The 22,870-nt window shown below is 42.3% G+C and overlaps 1 protein-coding gene across 2 annotated transcripts in view; it reads right to left on the bottom strand.

Annotated features, from left to right (window-relative positions):
- Positions 1-1,069: 1,069 nt before the first annotated feature.
- Positions 1,070-22,870, bottom strand: part of STX11 (syntaxin 11) — a 48,709-nt gene continuing 26,908 nt past the window's right edge. The window contains exons 2-3 of one of the 2 annotated variants that reach the window (XM_063441156.1): positions 5,774-5,943; positions 1,070-2,782 (exon numbers count right to left, since the gene is read on the bottom strand). In XM_063441156.1, the coding sequence (XP_063297226.1) occupies positions 1,917-2,777 (861 nt within the window). In that variant the 5' untranslated portion in view covers positions 2,778-2,782; positions 5,774-5,943 and the 3' untranslated portion in view covers positions 1,070-1,916. The remainder of the gene's footprint in view (positions 2,783-5,773; positions 5,944-22,870) is intronic. The other variant, XM_063441155.1, reaches the window with a different exon arrangement.

Genomic DNA, 22,870 nt, shown 5'->3' with positions numbered 1-22,870 from the left:
ATGGTAATCTTCATTTGAAAAATAGACCTGTAGTAAAGGTTTTCAGAATTCTTCCTGCTCAACGGGGAGATCTATTCAATTTGATTTGTAAGTTAAAATAACATTTATAAAACTAAATTCAAGATGTGTAGAAAACACAATTTTGATCAAAACATACAGAAATGACAAATCCAGGATTAAAAAAATACCCAGAAACTGTTTCATTTCTATTTCTAATGAGCTCTAAATTGTGTCTTGATTCAGCCTTTTCTGTTCTTACAAAGTTATTATTAATTTGATAAATACAATGAGAGAGATACAATGCTGCAGCAATACAGCATGGTCAAATCCTGATTAGCCCAGTTTTCACACCCTATTATTACATGACATGCAAGCTGTCTAAATACTTGTGTGGGTAATGAAGTGAACTTACTCATTATGGGTGTCTCGAACAGAGGGCTAGGGTTTGGGTGCTATGGAATCGGCTGATTTTTTTCAAAACACTTTAAAACAGTTTGATAGTAACTAGGATAGTCTGCACCGATAACACCTTTCCACCGTAAGTACTAAAGCAAACTATGGAGTTGTCGCGGCAGGTTTTCAAGGAAAAATAAATACATTTAAAAAGACTGTAGAAAATCTAATTGCTTTCTGTTACACTGGAAATATTTTGAATAAGGTTTATTCCCGTAACTTCTAAATACTAGCATGCCCTAGTACATTAGCTGGTATTTTATACAGAAACATAGTCCTATGTCATAGTAAATAAAGAAATAGAAAATGCATAAAAACAAATGTGTTGTACACACACTATTAGTACATAGTGGGGACTACAGCCTACATCAAGGGGTGCTGTGAATGAATGAATTCTTATTTAATCTGGCAAACTTATTGGCCAATAGTCAGGGCGTTTGCATTTAACAGACCTTTCCCATTACCTGCAGATAAAACAAGGGTAAAACACCTGCTCAATAGGTCATTTATATTACAAATAAATAAATGTAAACAAAAATAAAAAAAAATAAAAAATGACTGCGTAAAAAACAAACCAAAAAAAAACCCAAAATATAACCCCCCCCCCGCCCCATACATTCTGTTTCAATTACCGCTCCCCAGGTTTTCCCCCATTAAAGAAAACCCACTGCAATTCAGAATGGGTACTGGCCCAATTGTATCCCATCTCTTTCCCTCTTTTGAAATGTACATTTCCTCCTCAAATCACATGTATGTTTTTTTTTGGATGTAATCTTGCTTTTAATGATAACCACAGCAGAGTTTTCTCTGAGTAAAATAACAATTCACTAAGAAATTGTGTATTTTTAAGCCATTTACAAGAAACCAAGCCAGCAAGACTATGGTTTATTACCAATAATGCATAGTAATAATGCATAGTATACTATCCTATCAAAAATGCTGCACCCTGTAACACATTTTGTTCTAATCTTATTAATGTATACAATCTTAAACAGAGTATTTAAAAACAATGGAATCCAAGTGTCTCCGCTATGTTTTTACTGTGCCAAGTTAGAAGGCTTCCTTCTGGCTGCAAAAGTGAATAACGATATTAACAAATTGAAAAAGCAAACCCCAAAACCAAAAAGAAACATGATGTAGTCTGCTGGGTGTCAAATGCAGATTTTGGTATCTGCATTTATAGAGTCTAACTTTTCTCTTCTTTTAAATAACTGTTCATCTAATGATAATCTTTAATTTTGTGTATATTTTATGCCTATTAACATTATTTGTAATGGTTAAGTGTTCACTAGCCAATGCTGCCCTTTGACGTTAATGATTCAGAAGTAATTACTCTGCCTTTAACTTCCTGCCAGTTTGTGTTCTTGTGCCTCATGAACAGACAATATAATAAAAAAAAAAAAAAAAAAAAAAAAGTTGGCCGGACTTCCCTTTTCACTTGAAAAGAAATACTAGATAAGAGATCAATTGCAGCAAGGAAAGCAACAACAGAAAATCTTCCGGCAGGGATTCTTCTTCTTATATTCAACTGCTTGTCTAACTTGGGCTTTTGCTGTTGCAACGTAATCTTTAACTTTTTCCATGTTTAACTCTACAACATTCAGGGTCTCAGCCTGCTCCTCTACCAGTAAGGCCATCTGTAAAAAGAGGTCATGGACTTCCTTGATCCGGGTTTCAAGTTTAAGCAGTTCCTTGTGCCGTGTTTCTATTTCATTCAAGGCTGAACGGGCAACTTTGACATCAGAGAGAAGGTTCTCAGAGAAAACATCCCATTTACCTTGTTCCATCATGTCTTCTATCTGGTTACCAGAAATATCTTTTCCCATAATCTCAAGCTGACGTTGAATACGGATCTTGAGATTTTCTCTTTGTACCATCTCTGCCTCGTTATATTCAACCATAGCTTGCTGGAAAGAACGTGTAAGGGTCATATACTGAGATTTAGACACACGTGCAATCACAGAGCTCTCTCCAAACTTGTTCTCTGCATCCTCGCTAAAAGCTTTGAGGCTTTGAAGTTTTCTATGTATTCCTTCTCCCCTCAGTTTAATGTCTTTGGCAATGCTGTTGGAATCTCTTTTGATGCTACTAAGACGTCGCATTGATGTTAGGAAGCGAGTGGTCTGTTTGCCTAAACGTCTTACATCAACAGTCATCAGGTGGTTTTCTGTCCGGATGTGCTGTATCTCCTTATACAAGACTTCCAAAGAATGGTCTGTCTCAAATACTGTAGACCCATCAGATAAGACATCTTCCTCACAACTTTGGACATACTGATCATGAAGCTTTGCATATTCAAGCAGTTCTGCCAGCCGGTCTTTCATGATTACTGGAGAAATATTAAAAAAAATACATAAAATTAGACATTTAGGAGGAGGTTAGGAACATGCTTTGAATATTATGCTCTAAGCAAAAATAGAATACACATCATAAATGCCATATCAAGATCCTTTTATTTCCAACTATACAGACCAAATACCCGCTTTGGGTTAAACACAACCACGCTCTATATTGATTTACTTTCTACCCTTAAAAATCCTGGTGGATTGTGCATGCATGATATTCCTTACTACTATTTGGCAGCAATTCTACAAATATATGAATAGTGGAGAGGGAATTCACAAAAAAAAAAAAAAAAAAAAAAAAAAAAAAAAAATTAATATATATATATATATATATATATATATATATATATATATATATATATATATATATATATATATATATATATATATATATATATATATATATTTTATCTCTACTCCTTTTTTTGTCCCTCCCCTAGCAGTAATTGTTCTTTTCTAAATTTGTCTTCTGTGTTTATTTTTTAGCTTACATATCTTGTTGTCAAAGTATATAAATTAGTTAACTCTCGTTGTGCCATATGCAGATCACATCGTAAAAAGATTCTGGGAGTGCATGTGAACAGTGGCGTAGCTAGAGCTAGTGCTGCCCGGGGCTGCCCCTGAGTTTGCCACCCCTATCTCGACCCACGTCATGTCCGGTGCAGTCACGGACATCCGTGGCTGCACCAGACAGAACTCTTAAAGGACCACAATGAAGCTTTATGAAGTGGTCTGGGTGCCAGGTCCATCTAAGGTTAACCCTGCAGCTGTAAACAGAGAAACTGCTATGTTTACAAATGGGTTAATCCAGCCTCTAGTAGCCGCTAGAGGCGCTTCCGCGCTTCTCACTGTGATTTTCACAGTGACAAGATGCCAGCGTCCATAGGAAAGCACTGAGAATCGTTCCACCGGGAGCAGGGTTCTCCTTGCTGAGTGTGAATGTGTGTGGTGTCTCCTCTTACTTCCCGGCTCTCAGTCGCCCCAGTCCCCCGCTGTCCACAACTCCCAGACCTGCTCGTGTGCTTTTAGTGTGCCTCTGACTTAGGTCGTTAGTCTGTCCATTATGCGTGTGTCTTTTATTTTATTTAGGACCCTGTTGACTTGGGGGGGGGGGGGGGGGGGGGGTGTATCTGGCTTGAGCCAACCTTGTGCCACAGTTAGTCTGACTGCTAGGGTAATTTTGTTTAGTAGTTTTTGTTCTCTCCTTGGCCAGTCTTCTTAAGTTCTGGAAAGTAGGAACACCCATGGGTCTTTTTTTTACCTTTCTCTTGAATACCTTCTCTATTATCCCCTTACCCTCTCCCAGAAGTCCTGTGCTTTAAGGCAGTCCCACCACATGTGTTTGTACGTCCCTTTGTGTCCGCACCCCCTCCAGCACAAATCGTCTGGGGATTTGCGCATGTGGTATAGTTTTACCGGGGTGGTATACCATCTGAACATTGTTTTGTATGCTTGTTCTTGTTGTGTGACGCATACCAATGTGGCCTTGTTTGGTTCCAATATTTCCCTCCATTCTGTGCCCTCCAGGACCTCCCCCAGGTGTTCTACCCATTGTGTTGTATAGCGTAGTTCTCCCCATTCAGTGTTGTTGGAGCTTATGTGGTGGTGAGGAGCCCCTTTGGTTTTTTTTCCCTGAGGTACATCTGTTCGAACCCTGTTTGTGTAGTGTGGGCTGCTGTTTTGGCCAAGTTGTATTGTGCGAAGTCTTGTATTTGTATATATTGGAAAAAGTCTGCGGGTGTAGGTCTGTTTTTTTCCATCAGGGTCTCGAACATAACAACTTGGTCACCCTCATATAGATGGACTGCCCTCTGTAATCCCATGTCCTTGATGTTTTTGTAGTCGTGTGCTTGCATTCCTGGGGGGAACGCTCTGTTCCTTAGTATGGGCATCATGGGGGAAGGTGAGGTTGTTAATTTGAATTTCAGGGCTACTGCGTCCTACACGCTGAGGGAGTTCAGAATCGCAGGGTACTGTGTGCGAAGAATCGCCCTGTGTTCTCTCGAGCCTAACCTTTTTTTTTTTTATATATTTCGGCTAGATCAAGCATGTTGAAAAAAAAAAGAAACAAAAAACAGTGTTACTCCTATAATTGTAATCATAGTGAAGCCCATCCCTGATCTCATAAACTGATTCAACTATGTGTCAAATGATTCTATTATCTATTCACATAGATAATGCTGCTTGTTTCAGTTGCCTCTTCGTGACTAAACTTTTTCCCCTATGTAAATATCATTTTAGAGGTGAGACAGACCTCTCACTCATTCAAGTATCAAAAGCAGTTATTCATAAACCAAAAATCTAATTTAGAGTACCAATATAAACAGTAAGAATTATTTAAAAAAAAAAGAAATAAACAAAATGACAAGTTGAAAGACTAGCACAGGCATTTTATTGATATAAAAAAGTACTGCAATACAGTTCATGCCATTTATAATGCCAAACCCCTTTCACAAGTACCAGAGGCGTACCTAGGTTACCTGGCACCCATCGAATCTGTATGTCTCCTGATCCTGTCTGTTAGCACCTCCCTTCACTCCTTGTATGTCTCCTGATCCCTCCTCAATCCCTTGTGTGAATCTAACCCACCTTTCACCCCTTGTGGGACAGTTCAACCCTCCTCTTACTCTTGGGATGTCTCTTAACTCTTGCCCTCTTATTTTACCCCTACTTATGCAGGGCTGCAGCAGTCATTCATGTTCCTCTGTCCAGTCTTATGGGGAGCAGCAAGCAATGTGCAGTCACCTCTTCCCACCCCCTACATTTATACATTTTAGATATTTTATCTACAATATTGTACTGTTAGCAAATACAGAATTTTCTATTTTTTTAGCAAAGTTTTGCCCCTACAACATGCGGTTATGAGCTTCAATTCCTATGTGGGGGGGAAAAAAAAAAACACAAACACCAACACAAAAACAAAAACACAAACTTTAAAAATTGTCCAAAACTAAACCCTAAAGATTCATGCTTACTTTGTGTAGTGTAGGTGCAGGATCCTCTAGGAAAGTGGTTATCCTTTAAACTTGGAGTACGGTCTTTGTTGAAATTGATCAGATCCTTCAAATGTGCATCTCAAGGTTTTCTGTTATCCACCATAAAAGGAGCAAAACAGGGAACTTCTTTATTTTTATTTTTTCTTGCCCTTGTGAAATTTGAGAAAGAGATAAGGTTGCAGTTGCAGAAAAAGAGCAAAATAATAGAGGAAGCAGTTTTAAAACAGTATTATATTAAACTCTTGCAGTGCCACAGGGGTGTGGAACAATTTTAGACTGCCTACGCCTCTGGTACCTAGACAATTAAGCAATAGGACATGCCTGAACAGTTCAATATACAAACAATGTTAAAAGAGCTGAGCCACAGACTGATTTGCCAATAATAAAATACACTCAGATCACTAAACAGTGACCTAGGTGGGATAGAACGAATAGCTGTGCTATGTCCGCTAGCAGTTTAGTGAGCAGTTCCAATCATCCGATTTGAACTGCTCTTTGGGCATTAACCACTTATTCTTGTATTGCCTGCTGGACAAAGAATTAGGGGATAAGATCATTCTCCATAAACCAGATTGGAGCAACTCATCCTGGTGAAGTAGGATCACTTTAACCCCTTAAGGACACATGACATGTGTGACATGTCATGATTCCCTTTTATTCCAGAAGTTTGGTCCTTAAGGGGTTAAAAAGGTGAATAACTTTTCAGTTTAGTATTTTTGCCAGTATTTTTAAATACATCATCTATGCAATGCATTAAACATATATAGGATCAGACAGGGCCGCCATCAGGGGGTGACAACCATAACAGTTGTCACGGGCCCGGCCGCCCGGGCCCCACACACTTAGGGCAACCCGATGAGCCCCCTCATTCAGGGGCCCGGTCAGCGCTGTGCACTCCGCGTGGGAGGAGCGCGCGCCCAGCCCTGAAGAGGGAGAGCCAGGCAGTGAAGAGGGAGCTGCGCCGACTCCCATCATCCCCAGCCATCCCCCTGCAAAGAAAAGGTAAGAGACAGGAGGGTGGCTGGAAAATGAGCTGCGTGTGCATGTATGTCTGTCTGTATACATGCATGTATATGTCTGTGTATGTGTCTGTATGTATGTCTGTCTGTCTGTCTATGTCTGTATGTCTGTATGCATGCATGTCTGTGCATGTATGTCTGTATGCATGCATGTCTGTGCATGTATGTCTGTATGCATGCATGTCTGTGTGTATGTCTGTATGCATGCATGCATGTCTGTGTGTATGTATGTGTGTATGTCTGTATGCATGCATGTCTGTGTGTATGTCTGTATGCATGCATGTCTGTGTGTATGTCTGTATGCATGCATGTCTGTGTGTATGTCTGTATGCATGCATGTCTGTGTGTATGTCTGTATGCATGCATGTCTGTATGCATGCATGTCTGTGTGTATGCATGCATGTGTGTATGCATGCATGTGTGTGTATGTCTGTATGCATGCATGTCTGTGTGTATGTCTGTATGCATGCATGTCTGTATGCATGTGTGCATGTCTGTGTGTCAGTATGAATGCATATCATTATGAACGTAGGTCTGTGTGTATGGATGTCTGTATGCATGTATGTCTGTCAGTATGTCTGTATATACGCATGTATGTCAGTCTGTATGTATGTATGTCTGTATGCCATTATGAATGTATGTGTGTGTGTGTGTATGTATGTATGTCGGTGTCTGTATGTATGTGTCTTTATGTCCTCTTGCATGTGTGTCTGTATGTATGTTAGTATGTGTCTGTCGGTCACTATGTATGCCTGTGTGTATGTCTCAGTATGTGTGTGTCAGTATGTATGCCTGTATGTCTGTTTCAGTATGTGTGTCTGTTAGTATGTATCTGTGTCCTTTTGTATCAGTGTGTGCGTTTGTGTCTGTGTGTGGACCCAGTGGGCTGTATTTGGAGGCGGGCCCCAGGGGGCCCAGACACTGAGCTGAATTAGGGGCCCCAAAATTTCTGGTGGCGGCCCTGGGATCAGATATTACACAAACAATATATTTAAAAGTCCCAAGTTTTGCAGCTTCTGAAACGATTTTCAGATAGGGAAATGTCTGAAACATTAAGCCAATCCTGGTGTTCCGGTAGTTTTCTTTTTATTTATTTTTTGTCAATCTTTATTTTATGGAGACATTTATGGCGTTCGGTACAAAAAGGAAAAACGGGGTTAAAGCACGTAAACATAGGACAAGTCCGTAGGTGACATTAACTCATGAGTGCTCATGTGCGACAACCACTGGAATATCCCAATCAGCATCTCCTCAGAGAGGCAAAATATCCCTATGGGGAGCATTGAGAGCGTCAAAATGTAAAATATAAATCTTGAATCCTGTAGGAATTGCCTGCAGTTTCCAGACATACTGTACCAGATTTGTTTTTTGTTCTTTCCAAGGAAAAGTCCAGAAGTCATCTCCTTAAGGTTCCGTGTCAGCTAAAACACGTCTGCCCAAGTGATTTGAGCCTGTCCTGTTGAGGCTCAGCAGCATGTGAGTGGGTCTATATACTTCTATTCTATTGTCACTCACTTTAAACATATTATTTTATTTTTCCCCACCCCCAGGTCATCCACAAATCCAGGGGGCGAGGGGGGGTAGTTATTTAATTCTGAGCGCTCCACCTCTTTGACTGGTGTTTGTCTCTGTACCATACAGTCAACCACTAAATAAATAAAGCTGATCATAGCCATCCCCTCTGAAAAAAATCGAATACAGCCTCTAAAAAATAGCATAGTTTTACATTATATTACTGGCAGCGGTAATTTTGCAGTGAATAAGGAAACATGGAATGAGGGCCAGAGTAAAAAGGGTTTGACCATGATGCTAATTATGTCACAAGCACACCCAAGCCCTCCCTCTCCTGATCAGGCCTGCCATAGTTGACAGGGTATCTATGTAAAACACAAATTCAACTCCAGGTAGGTATAGCTACAATATACACACAGAACAGTGATACACACAGAACATTAACCTGAACTGGATGAACAACCACACATATGCAAATCTCATCCACGTACCTAGTAGGAGTTTGAGGATACAACGATAAAATGCCATACAGGGTTTGGGAGGGATTCAGCAGTTGCTCACAGTATACCTTGACCCTGTATTTACTGCCATGCCAAAAGCCCAGGAAGATCAGATTACATACTATATCATTTTCATCTACACATTTTCCTATAGGTTTAGCACGCACAATATACAGTATAGGTAGAATTTAATACTTTTTCAAGTGATACTGATGCATGTTGGACAGGACAGTTTATTTACATGCTTTAGCCATGCTGCTTAAAGAAAAAAAATCTAAGTTAGATCTCAAAATATTGTTGCCCCTCTTTTGTGTTTCCAGGTCTTTTCTACCACAATGTCTATATTTTCTAGGAGCAATAAACATTTAATATGTAGGACTGTATGTAAAACTCAAATTTAACAGGTAAACAGCAGGAAGGGTTATACTTTTTTGTTATTCACTATAAGTTTTGTTCACCAAAAATTGAGACAGGGTATGGCCAAATAGGTAGGCATGCCACTGATGCTCCCTTTCTCACTTAGTGATTGTCTGTGAAGTTCAGGCTCCAGGGCATTAGTCCTGCAAGTAGTACGATGGGGCCTCCATTGATCAGATTTGTTGCTCCAGCAAATCACACAGATGCTCAATCGGTTTGAGATCTAAGGAATTTGGAGACTAATCCCGAACAATTTTTGCAGTGTGCATTATCACGCTGAAAGAGGCCAATGCCATCAGTGAACAGCATTGCTAAGAAGGGGTATATTTGGTCTGCAACAATCTCTAGGTAAGTGGCATGTATCAAAGTGACATACACATGAAAGCCAGGACTCAAGATTTTCCAGCAAAACATTGCCCAAAGCATAACACTGCCTTCTTCCCATAGTGCATCCTGCTACCATTATTTCCCTAGGTAAACGACGCACATGAACCCAGCCATCTACCGGATCTAAAAGAAAATGTGATTCCTCAGAACAGGCAACGTTCTTTCATTATTCCATTGTCCAGTACTGACGCTCACATTCCCACTGAAGGTGCTTTCGGGAAGAGGACATGGGTCATTCTGGGCACTCTGACCGAACTGCAATGCACTGTGTTCTGACACCTTTCTTGATCCTTGTGTCAAAGTCACTCAGATCTTTTTGCTTGCCCATGTTTCCTGCTTCCAACACATGAAATTAAACAACTGACTGTTTGCATGCTGCCTAATATATCCCTGCCCTTGACAATGTAACAATATAATCAGTTATTCAATTCACCAGTCAGTGGTTTTAATGTGGCTAATCAGTGTATGCAGGGCCGGATTAACATAGGGGCTGATGGAGCTCCAGCTCCAGGCCCAGGCCCAGGCCTAGGCCCATTGATTTTAAAAAAAAAATTATTTTTTTTTTAGATTTTTTTTTTTCCACACACTATTCTTAGGGATTCCACCTGACTTTTATTTTATTGGCACAGCCAGTATTTGAGGCTGCCTGGCTGGTGCCAATATTGCAGTGATACTGGCAATAAAAATGCTGGTATTTTCCTTAGTATAAACAGGGATTACAATACCAGCACTGGCCAGTAGGGGTCGCTGTGTGTGGAGAGAGGCAGGGATAAGAAGTTCCAGCATGTCCCTCCCTGCCTCTCTCTACTCACTGATCTGCAGGGGTGCAGCTACAGAGAGCCCAGACAGCAGCTCCCACCCTGCAGAGACAGCCTACAGCTCAGGGAAGTAAGGGATGGGGGAAAGGCTGCAAGGAGACATACACTGAGACATTGGGAGACATTATGGCAGACACTGAGACACATTATGACACAAACACATGGGGACACAGTGTCCCAATGTCTCCCAGCCAGTGTCCCTGGTGTCTCAGTGCCCCCTAGTCTCCCAGTGCCCCCAGTCTGCCAGTGTCTCACTGCCCCCATGTCTCCTAGTGCCTCCATGTCTCCCAGTGCCTCAAGTGTCTCAATGTCCCCATGTCTCCAAGCTAGTGTCCCTAGTGTCTGTGGCCCTGGTGTCTCAGTGTCCCCATGTCTCCCAGTACCCCATGTCTTAATGTCCCCATGTCCCCCAGCCAGTGTCTGTGTCCCTAGTGTCTGTGTCCCCATGTCTTCAAGTGTCCCCTATTTTCCCAGTACCCCATGTGTCCCAGCCGGTGTCCACTAGTCTCCCAGTGTCACTGGTGTCTCCGTGTCCCTAGGTCTCCCTGTGTCCCCAGGTCTCCCCATCTTCCTAGTGCCTAGTGATATAAGGACCCTGGGATACATAGGGACATAGACACATGGGAATACTGGAGGACACAGGGAGACATGGGGCATTGAGACACTGTAATAAATAGGGTCACTTGGAGACCTTGGGACACGACACTAGGGGACACTGGGAGACATGGGGCACTGAGACACTGATACATAGGAACACTGAGACCTGGAGTAATCGACAGATGGGGCACTGAGTCATGAGGGCACTGGGAGACATGGGGGCACTGGGAGGAATCCATCTATACAGCAGAATCAAACTAAGCAGTTTTTTTGGTGATTTTACAGCATTTTCTCTTATGTCACTCCTTGTGATTTACATCATGTGATGTCACCCATACATATTTAATTATGCAAATTAGTAAGGCCGGTATGTTTTTCTGAGAAAGGTGGCAACCCTAACTACTTTTCACATACTCTTACTTAAGTATGGAAACTTAAGAGGGATGTATGGGAACAAAACTTGTGTGGACTGGCTGACAATGAATATGGTTAAAGGGACACTATAGTCACCAGAACAACTACAGCGTATTGAATTTGTTCTGGTGAGTAGAATCATTACCGTCAGGCTTTTTGCTGTAAACACTGTATTTTCTGAGAAAATGCAGTGTTTACATTACAGCCTAGTGATAACTTCACTGACCACTCCTCAGATGGCTGTTAGAGATCCTTCCTGGGTCATGGCTGCCTAAAATGCATCCAAACATTCAGTGTCTCCTCCCTCTGCATGCAGACACTGAACTTTTCTCATAGAGATTCATTGATTCAATGCATCTCTATGAGGAGATGCTGATTGCCCAGGGCTGTGTTTGAATCATGCTGGCTTTGCCTGTGATCTGCCTCTTTGTCAGTCTCAGCCAAACCTATGGGGAAGCACTGTGATTGGATCAGGCCACCACTTCTAATGATGTCAGCAGACTGTTTGTTTTTCTGAGTCTAACAGCATGCAGAGTTACAGCTTCAGGCTAGAATACAGTAAGATTTTGCTATATTTATGAAGGCATGAGGGGCCCAGGGGGGCTAGATGGTGGTGTTAACACTATAGGGTCAGGAATTCATGTTTGTGTTCCTGACCCTATTGTGATCCTTTAATGTAATGCTGACTTTGGTCTCTCTAACACTGTGGCATGTTCCCTTTCTTCTACACTCACTACATACAGCTTTTCTCTGACTATATACCAGGAGCTTCTGCCTGCTAGTAAGAAGGTAAGGAGACAAGTGGACCAGCGAGTGCTAGGGGACAGTCCTTAGAAAGCGAGCGAGCGCATCATTAGATGCATTTATGCCAAGCTCAGTGTGCTGTCTGCATAGTATGCCCTTAGTTGGCCAGCTGCATGATTGGCAGGCAGCCTGACATCCATTCATGCCAGACTGGCCTTCTAATTCTTTGGGCAGACATGTCCTCTTTTTGGGAATGTTCGCCCCCTTTTGTCAGGTTGTCAGGTTACGTCATTTAAGTCAGTGGCACACCCTTTTACCGTGCCCATTGACTTTCTGCTTGACTGGACACTGCTGTTAGGGGTTATGGATTTACTTGAAAGATGAAAACATAAATTAGAGGGAGATTAGCATAGGGTATGTATTTTCTTATAGCTGCTGTTTTATTTCTCTCCAGCACCATCTCCATCAAATACATGACGCTTGGGAGTGTTTTTGGTCGATATGATTCTGTAATTAGGCCCGTCATAATTGTCAGCACCAGGCCCACTGGGCTGTTAATCTGGCCCTGAGTGTATGCAAATAATTGATAAATAAGCTTATATGCTATATTATTATCATAACAAACCTTCATTAATGAGACCGTGAAGAAGTAAAAAAACAACAAAAAAAAACTAAAGGCAACCAATAAACACACAACAACCTCAAAGACTTCCCGTACACAGTTGCAGCAAATATATGTGTTACTATTGCACTGCATGTAATCTGATTGAAAAGCAAAACAAAAAAAAATCTAATAACTGTGCAAAATTTATTTTTATTATTGAACAACAACCATGTTCTCAATGAACCCAAAAAACTCATTAATATCAAAGCTGAATATTTTTGGAAGTAGTTTTTAGTTTTAGCTATTTTAGGGGGATATCTGTGTGTGCAGGTGACTATTACTGTGCATAATTATTAGGCAACTTAACAAAAAACAAATATATACCCATTTCAATTATTTATTTTTACCAGTGAAACCAATATAACATCTCAACATTCACAAATATACATTTCTGACATTCAAAAACAAAAGAAAAACAAATCAGTGACCAATATAGCCACCTTTCTTTGGACATGGATTCTGTCAGTGTTTTGATCTGTTCACCATCAACATTGCGTGCAGAAGCAACCACAGCCTCCCAGACACTGTTCAGAGAGGTGTACTGTTTTCCCTCCTTGTAAATCTCACATTTGATGATGGACCACAGGTTCTCAATGGGGTTCAGATCAGGTGAACAAGGAGGCCATGTCATTAGATTTTCTTCTTTTATACCCTTTCTTGCCAGCCACGCTGTGGAGTACTTGGACGCGTGTGATGGAGCATTGTCCTGCATGAAAATCATGTTTTTCTTGAAGAATGCAGACTTCTTCCTGTACCACTGCTTGAAGAAGGCGTCTTCCAGAAACTGGCAGTAGGACTGGGAGTTGAGCTTGACTCCATCCTCAACCCGAAAAGGCCCCACAAGCTCATCTCTGCCCTTTACCAATCCAGCCACGGGCCCATCCATCTGGCCCATCAAGACTCACTCTCATTTCATCAGTCCATAAAACCTTAGAAAAATCAGTCTTGAGATATTTCTTGGCCCAGTCTTGACGTTTCAGCTTGTGTGTCTTGTTCAGTGGTGGTCGTCTTTCAGCCTTTCTTACCTTGGCCATGTCTCTGAGTATTGCACACCTTGTGCTTTTGGGCACTCCAGTGATGTTGCAGCTCTGAAATATGGCCAAACTGGTGGCAAGTGGCATCTTGGCAGCTGCACGCTTGACTTTTCTCAGTTCATGGGCAGTTATTTTGCGCCTTGGTTTTTCCACACGCTTCTTGCGACCCTGTTGACTATTTTGAATGAAACGCTTGATTGTTCGATGATCACGCTTCAGAAGCTTTGCAATTTTAAGAGTGCTGCATTCCTCTGCAAGATATCTCACTATTTTTGACTTTTCTGAGCCTGTCAAGTCCTTCCTTTGACCCATTTTGCCAAAGGAAAGGAAGTTGCCTAATAATTATGCACACCTGATATAGGGTGTTGATGTCATTAGACCACACCCCTTCTCATTACAGAGATGCACATCACCTAATATGCTTAATTGGTAGTAGGCTTTCGAGCCTATACAGCTTGGAGTAAGACAACATGCATAAAGAGGATGATGTGGTCAAAATACTCATTTGCCTAATAATTCTGCACTCCCTGTAAGTCGTCAATACAAATTATCCTCTTTTCAACTTCCATCCAATCAACGATACATAAACAATAAGGAATCAATTAGCAGCCACTGTCCCTTTAACCCCTTAAGGACACATGACATTTGTGACAGGTCATGATTCCCTTTTATTCCAGAAGTTTAGTCCTTAAGGGGTTAGGACCAATGGCTTTGCTTTAAATTTATAAAATATTCTGCATATTTGTCTTCATCTTTTGGAGTCTTTACCAGAAAGCTCAAAAGGATATGAACACGTGGACTATTTTTGTAAAAAAAAGAAATTGAGCCAGCGTAATAGATTCATTTTGGTTTAATGAAGACTGGTTCAACATTACGCACTTTAAATACCCAGGGAAGTACTGGTCTGGGTGCTCATGGTAAGTGGTAACATTGCACTTCAACATTGCAATTGAATGCTTTGAAACTCTCACTTCCTTTTTTATGTGGCATTGAACAGAACAGCCCAAAGCAAATTGCCCAAAATATATATATATTTTTGCTAAAACCCACTCATTTTGCCTAGTATGAGATACACTGCACCCAGACCACTTCATTGAGATGAAATAGTCTGCGTGCCACCAGACGCCATTTCCACTCACTCCCGACTAACTAATCTAATCCAGGCAAAATCCGCAAAACTGACACCCATCCAGCCCTACCACCCACACAGCCAGGACCAGCAAGGCAAGAGGCACCGATAGATGCTGTTTTTTCAACCCCACAAGCTCCCCAAGCGGAAACGCAAAACCGGGGCCTACCTCACGCCAGCGATCCAGGACCTAGAGGAACTCCTGTTCTGGCCACGAACTGAGAGGGAAGGGCATCCACCACCTCCCTCACCTACAGAAACACCGGCTCCCTTACCGGCAATGGGACGCAGATCCCAAAAACCAGCGGCTGACGGCAGGGATATAGGCGCGCCGCAGGTATAGCCTACAGGTGGGGAGCAGGGGGCTCCATGGAAGTTACCCGCGCAGGGACAACACGTCCTCACATCGCCTGAGGAAGCCTCCAAATATTTGAAAACCCTAGGCTTGCCGAACCAGACCCCGAAACGCCAAGGAGAACACATAGAACACATGACCGCCTCTCCTAACGCCCCGGGAACGAGTGGACTGGGGGTACAGGGCCTGTGAATACTAACCGGTCGGTAAAACCGAAGTTTTGATTAAGACGGACTGATATCCCACACCGTCCTTATCCCAACGAAGGAGAAAGCCTCCAACATTACACTAATGTTTCATGTTTATTATGCTTTTTACTATAATTTGTTTTTCTTTTCCTTTTGATTTGACTAACCCACTGACACTACCTGAGCCCTACTACCTCTTGGATTAGATACCACAGGAGACGCCCAACAGGACACACAGTCCACAAAATCATACATCTCCTGCCCCTACGCCGCCCCCATGGTTAGGGGTCTCTTACCTCAATGCATAGGCAGAGCAAGACACCCCAGCACTGCCCAAAGCCCTGCCGCACCAGAACCTATCATAATGCCCACGCATCCGTCTTACTACACTCACAGCAGAATAGATACAAGCATGGGAGCCTAAAAAACACCCACAATGCCCCTCCTGAGAGCATACGACTGCCCAAACACGCCGCTGACACAAGCCATTGTAGGGCCTTTAAACTACCTGCCCAGCACGTACGTCACACCACACCCAGCTAGTCCCACGGTAGACTGCAACGCATCACACAGACTACATGACTGAATACCACACACAGCTAGACCAACTTCACGGTGACTAACTTAACTGTTAAATTTTCCTGTTATTCCGTATTTGAAAATGTGCTTCTTACCTCTAAGCCATGTAATGGTCGTTCTAAACATGTTATATCTAAGCTTGTTACCACTGAAATGGCAGCACATGCTTGTTTGAAAAGCTATGCACAACAAAATAAAGAATTTAAAAAAAAAAAAAAGAAATAGTCTGCGTGACTATAGAGTATTGCTGTAAGGTAAGAGAGCCTAGGATTTCAGGCAGAATAGCAACGTCATTGACTGCGAGTTGTTTTGGGGCCAGAGTGATCCTTACCCAGGTATTAATAATTTCTTAAAACCAAAATTTAATTCAGAATTGTCGAATTATAATTAATAATAAACAAAATAAAATGCTGGCATATTCTAAGCCCGGTCACATCTGTACCACTTCTAACAAGGTAGACTTTTTATTTCCCTTATACCGTATATACTTGAGTATAAGCCGACCCGAATATAAGCCGAGGCCCCTAATTTTACCCCAAAAAAACTGGGAAAACTTATTGACTCGAGTATAAGACTAGGGTGGGAAATGCAGTAGCTACTGGTAAATTTCTAAATAAAATTAGATCCTAAAAAATTTATATTAATTGAATATTTATTTACAGTGTGTGTATATAATGAATGCAGTGTGTGTGTGTGTGTGTATATAATGAATGCAGTGTGTGTGTGTGGATATAATGAATGCAGTGTGTGTGTGTGGATATAATGAATGCAGTGTGTGTGTGTGTGTGTGTGTGTGTGTATGAATGCAGTGTGTGTGTGTATGAGTGCAGTGTGTGTGCGCAGCTGAGCCTTGGTGGGGGGTGGGCAATTTTATTATTTATTTTTTTAATTATTTTTTATTATTATTTTTTATTTCATTTTTGTTCGTCCCCCCTCCCGCTTGATACATGGCAGGGAGGGGGGCTCTCACTCCCTGGTGGTCCAGTGGATGGGCACTGTGTAGGAGGGGGGCTGTATGAGAGTTTACTTACCTCTCCTGCAGCTCCTGTCAGCTCCCTCCTCCTCCGCGCCGGTCCGTGCAGCTCCCTCTGTCAGCTCACACCGTTAGTCTCGCGGCCGCACTATGACCCCGCGGCTCTCGCGAGACTTACACTGGGAGCTGACCGAGGTGCTGAACGGACCACCGCGGAGGAGGAGGGAGCTGCAGGAGAGGTAAGTAACCGCTCTGCAGCCCCCACAGCCCCAGTCTGTATTATGGCAATGCAAATTGCCATAATACAGACATTGACTCGAGTATAAGCCGAGTTGGGGGTTTTCAGCACAAAAAATGTGCTGAAAAACTCGGCTTATACTCGAGTATATACGGTATTTTCTTTTTTTTTTTTTTTAAACTGATTGCACATTTCTATTTTGATTCAAAATGTTTGATTTACACAATTGTCCCCACATTGCTCACCTCTTAATATTTTAAGTTGACAATGAGGGACACTTTCATTTAAATGGTAGCATGGGGGTGTGGCCAAGAAGGGGGCTATTCTGAGAAATTTTAGGGGACTTACTAACAAAAATGTAATTTAGAACAAGAACAGTGCATGTGTGTAACAATGTACCGATTTCTAAACATATTTATTGTAGTTTAGATACCCATTACTGTCAGAAATATTGCTGTGGAGCTTTATTATATACTCAGGCACAACAGTAGGTTTATAGAAATGAGGGACAGATGGGTTTGTGCCCAGTGGCGTCTCCAGAATTCATAATTAGGGGGGGGGGGCACATAAGAGGCCAGGGACAAAAGAAGGGAGGCACATACTTACACATGTATACATACACAGGGCTCGACAAATTCCAGGCGCCAGGTCAACTAGACATTTCACCCTGGCATTTGTCAGCCCTTTGCCAAGCCGCGCAGGAAACATTAGAGCCGGCCGCCACGGGGAGCATTAAGATGGTGCGTGAGGGAGCTGTAACCTTCCTGCAGTTCCTCTCTGCTCCCTTGCGCGCTGTTTAGTGACATGACATCACTCCGCCGCCGGCATCACTTCAGAGAGCGCGCAGAGGAGCAGAGAGAAACTGCAGGAAGACCGAGTAGACACACTGGACGCCAGGGAAAGATCCACTCAGCTCTTCCAAAGGCTGGGTGGATTTAAATTAAAATAGCAATTTGTGGTGGGAGAGTACTGTATGTGGGGGATTCACTGTCTGTGAGGGTGTACTGTGTTCAGGGGATGTAGAGAGTGGGACAGTGAAGAGTTTTACAATTTTTACTTTAATAATGGTTTACAAAAAAAAAAAAAAAAAGAAGAAGAATATTCCCCTTTCTATCATCTTACCTTGCCGGGAGGGGGTGTCACAATCAGATTCATGGTGGTTGAGAAGGCTGGTCCATCGGGTACATGGGAGGTCACAAGATGAGAGTTCTTTCTCTTGGAGAGCAAGCACTTACAGAGACTGACCCATAAAAAACCCACAGAGAGACCCATACACACAGACACACTCTGCCCCCCCCCCCACACAGACAGACCCATATACACACACACACACACACACCCATACACACTCTGCTCCCCACACACAAAATGACCCATACACACACACACACAGACTGACCCCCCCCACACAGACTGACCCATACACACACACACACAAACAAAGAATGACTCATACACACAGAGACTGACCCCCCCCACATACAGATCCATACATACACCCATACACTCACAGACTGACCCCCTCCCACCCACACACACACAGAGACTGATTAACACTTACCAGCAGCGAGGGGGCGGAGCCAGCTGCAGACCAGCAAAGACGCACTGTGCACAGCTCCGTACCAACCCGAGCAAAATATCCGATTTACCGGCGGAGATCAGGCACCTACCTTTTCCAGATCTAGCCCACGGGTGGGAGAAGCACACATGGGCAAGAAAAACAAAAAACCGAGGCCAGACAAACCTCCTTTCAGCCAGGATATCGGCGAACTCCTGCGGAACTCGCAGAAGGCCGCATGGGAGAAAATGGCGCTGAGGAAGCTGAATACTCCGACTCCTCAGAGGATTTCTATCCGGACCTGGGAGAAGGTGCAGTAGCAGCCCAGCCCACCGGACACACAACCAAAACAGCCACAGCAGGGGAACCTGTCACCGTAGCCCTGTTCACAGAACTCAGGCAGGACTTAGCTGCCGACCGGGTAACCTTTAAAGAGGATATGGAAAGGGCCAATACAAGGCTTACCTCTCTAGAGACCACCACAAGTGCACAAGATGCACGACTAACTACTCTGGAACTGAGCCTGTCAGATCTCCGCAAACAACAACTCGACACTGCAGGAAAAGTGGAAGCCTTGGAGGAACACAGACGGAGAAACATAAAGCTCAGAGGGGTACCCGATGACATTGGGCTTGCCAACCTTCCACACTACGTAAGGCGCCTCTTGGCAACACTGATACAGCCGAAAAAGGCTAAAACTGTGAAGTTAGACGGCCTGTTCCGCCTGCCCAAACCGGCAAACGCACCGCCAATCGCCACGGCTGACCTCATCCTGAAATTTCAAACATACCAAGACAAGACCACAGTCCTGACTGCGACCAGGGGGAAAAACCCTCTATTATTTGAGAACTCTCAGTTAACATTGTTTCCTGACCTTACAAGGAACACACTAAGCTGGCACAAATCGTTTCAGCCGAACCTACAACACCTGAGAACCAACAATATCCAGTACCGCTGGGGTGCACCGCGACTTATCACTTTCACCTTCCAAGGGACTGTATACCGAGCAAAGAATCCGCAGGAACTTGACACCCACTTGGCCCGGCTGGGCCTGACCGCCCTGCAGAACGAATCCACGACCACCCTGACCCGGCTAGACCCCACCACAGTACGGGAATTTGTGCCCAGATCGTCCCGGCGCGCTACACCAGCAGGCAACACAACCAGAGAGGGTTAAACAGAAAGGATGATTCTCCACCCCGTAGGATGCTATTGATCCCGCCGCCACACTCAGTGACTATACGCAAAACGTTATTTTGCTTGATGATATCTATGATAGCACACTGTTTATGTTTTCACAATTTTTATTGTTTATTTTTAACATGCCGTACCCAGCCCAGCTAGAATGGGCCACTGTACCACCTATAAATAGTCTCCCCCTTTTATAGATCAGCCACACACAAAAGGGCCCGCACTAAACGCGGATACTAGACAGAGAAATTCAGGATCACGCTGGCCCTGGTATTTTTTTTTTATTTTTTTTTTAAATGTGTTTTTTTTGTGTCAGATTTATACAGCTGTAGGCTACAAAGACAACAAATTACAGAACTTAAAAGACAATGGTCACTTATAATAATCCAGTCATCAAGTTTTGACCTTTAGTATATAAGATGATCCTTCAGCCATATACATGCACCTTGGGTCAGAGTCCGTTTTTGAGAACCAAACACCCTGCACAGACACAGGGAAGATCACAGAGAATGATGGTTTTAATACACTGTTCAGCCAAACGTGCAAATTATGTGAGTGAAGAATCCGGTCATATACAGATTTAATTTAATTTTTTTTAACACATATACTGAATTTTTTTTTTTTTTAACAATTTCCTTTCAAAAACTTTATAAAAGGATTATTATATTTAAGAGTATTTTTGATGTGACAGATGTAATTTAAATATGCCATAAAAAGCAACAGGTTATGAACCTTCCAGACACCATGTGAGCCTGTATAGCTCTTATTGGGAGGGGGGAGAAGTTCTGAGCAATCCAAAATGTACTTAATTAATGCTATCCTTGCAACAAGTAATTGCATTGATTTCAGGAGAATTTTATACATACATACATACATACATACATACATACATAGACTAAAAAAGGGTTGATTTCATACGGAATGACCCTATTCGAAAATTGTCAGCTCTAAGAATGAACAATAAGGTCTCTATATTGGACCTATTATGCAACATTATTCTAATGCTGAAAAGCTCATTCACATTATCTCTTCTCTTGACTCTACTACATTATCTTAGCACCAGAAATGTAAATGTGACCATTACAATCCACCTTTCATACAACACGGGATGACAAATATCTGAGCCAGCAAGTAATTATGTAAATCACATCCAAAACCTAAACAAATACCTTGGTTGTCCGCCTCCCGCCAGACAAGGTGCACACCTGTTCTACAACACAACATGGTAAGCAAAGAGGTAAACTGATATAGTGAACAATGCATGCAGTTTTGTTGACTTGGGTAACTTCAGCTGGAAGTAAGATTGGCTGTTTTAGCTAGATTATAATACAACATGTAATTATAGTGCGGTTTAGTAGCCTTGGGAAATAAATAAATAAATCACTGAAGATCAAATAAAACCTAATTGATCAAAGACTCAGAATGCTAACTTTACAACATGCAGATGATATTGCCCATCATAAAATAACCTGACTCATTAACAACAAAAAAAGTAATACATGAAAAAGTCAATGAAAGTTTACATGTAGTTGTGGCAGTAGCTGAAGGACCACTAAATCCACACAGACCACTTTCTTAACCACTTAAGGACTGAGCCAAATGTACACGTTTTGATCAAAATAAAACAAACAAAACTTGGAATTTGCACTATATGTCTGTTTAACCATAATTCATCTCTTTCATATTAAGTGCACCGACACTTATTATATATCATTTTATTCAGGGGAAATAGGGCTTTCATTTAAACATCAAAAATTTAGCTATGAAACGTAATTTAATATGAATAAAATAGAAGGCCATATTGGCCAGTGTTTGTGACTATGTTGCTACTAAAAAATACTGGACATACCCCATTTGCAATACCTTGGGTTGTCTACTATTGCAAATTGTATGCCATCATGGGGGGTAATTCTCATACCTGGGCTACCATAGGGTCTCAAAGGCAACGTAACCAATCTGGTGAATTTCAATGTGAAAAAACTGAAATGCAAGCCTTAGATTTGACTCGAACTTTTGATAACACCATAAAAGCTGTACACAAGGTTCAGGAGACTTTGCTGAACACAGATATTAGTGTTTCAAAACCGTAAAACGTATCACAAGAATTATATTGTGAGTGCAAGTGCCATTTGTGTGTGAAAAATGCCAAAAACGTCACTTTCACTAATGATATCATCGTTGTAATACATTTTACTGGTTTGAAACACTAATATGTGTGTTCAGCGAAGTCTCCCGAGTAAAACAGTAACCCCATGTACAGGTTTTATGGTGTCTTGGAAAGTTACAGGGTTAAATATAGTGCTAGCAAATTAAATTCTCTGGACTTTCTGTATATATATATATATATATATATATATATTTTTTTTTTTTTTATGTATACCTCGCGATCACATGGCCTAGGAGGGCCGGATCGGCAGCAGGGGGACTCCCTGGGATGCCAGGTAAGTCCCCCCATCACGCTCGCCGGCGTGGGATTGCCGGCGAGCAGGTAAGTCCCCTGGACGGCGTGGACGTGCAATGCCGCCCACCGACGTTTAGAGCCGGGTCCCAAAGGACGGCATAACACGCCCGCCATCCTTAACTGGTTAAAAGGACCTCTAAATGCACTCAGACCACTGGAGGTGCTTCCTATGCAACGACCAAGTGAAACTGTCATGTGACCAAGTGCAGTTCATAGAAAAGCACGGAATTCAATGCTTTCCTATGAGAAACATTTGAATGGGATGCACATGCACACTTCGCCCAGGGCCGTCTTTAAG

This window comes from Pelobates fuscus, chromosome 2 (assembly GCF_036172605.1).
Source record: "Pelobates fuscus isolate aPelFus1 chromosome 2, aPelFus1.pri, whole genome shotgun sequence".
NCBI lineage: Eukaryota > Metazoa > Chordata > Amphibia > Anura > Pelobatidae > Pelobates > Pelobates fuscus.
The sequence above is the reverse complement of the archived record's forward strand: the minus strand, read 5'-3'. Positions and strand labels throughout refer to the sequence as shown.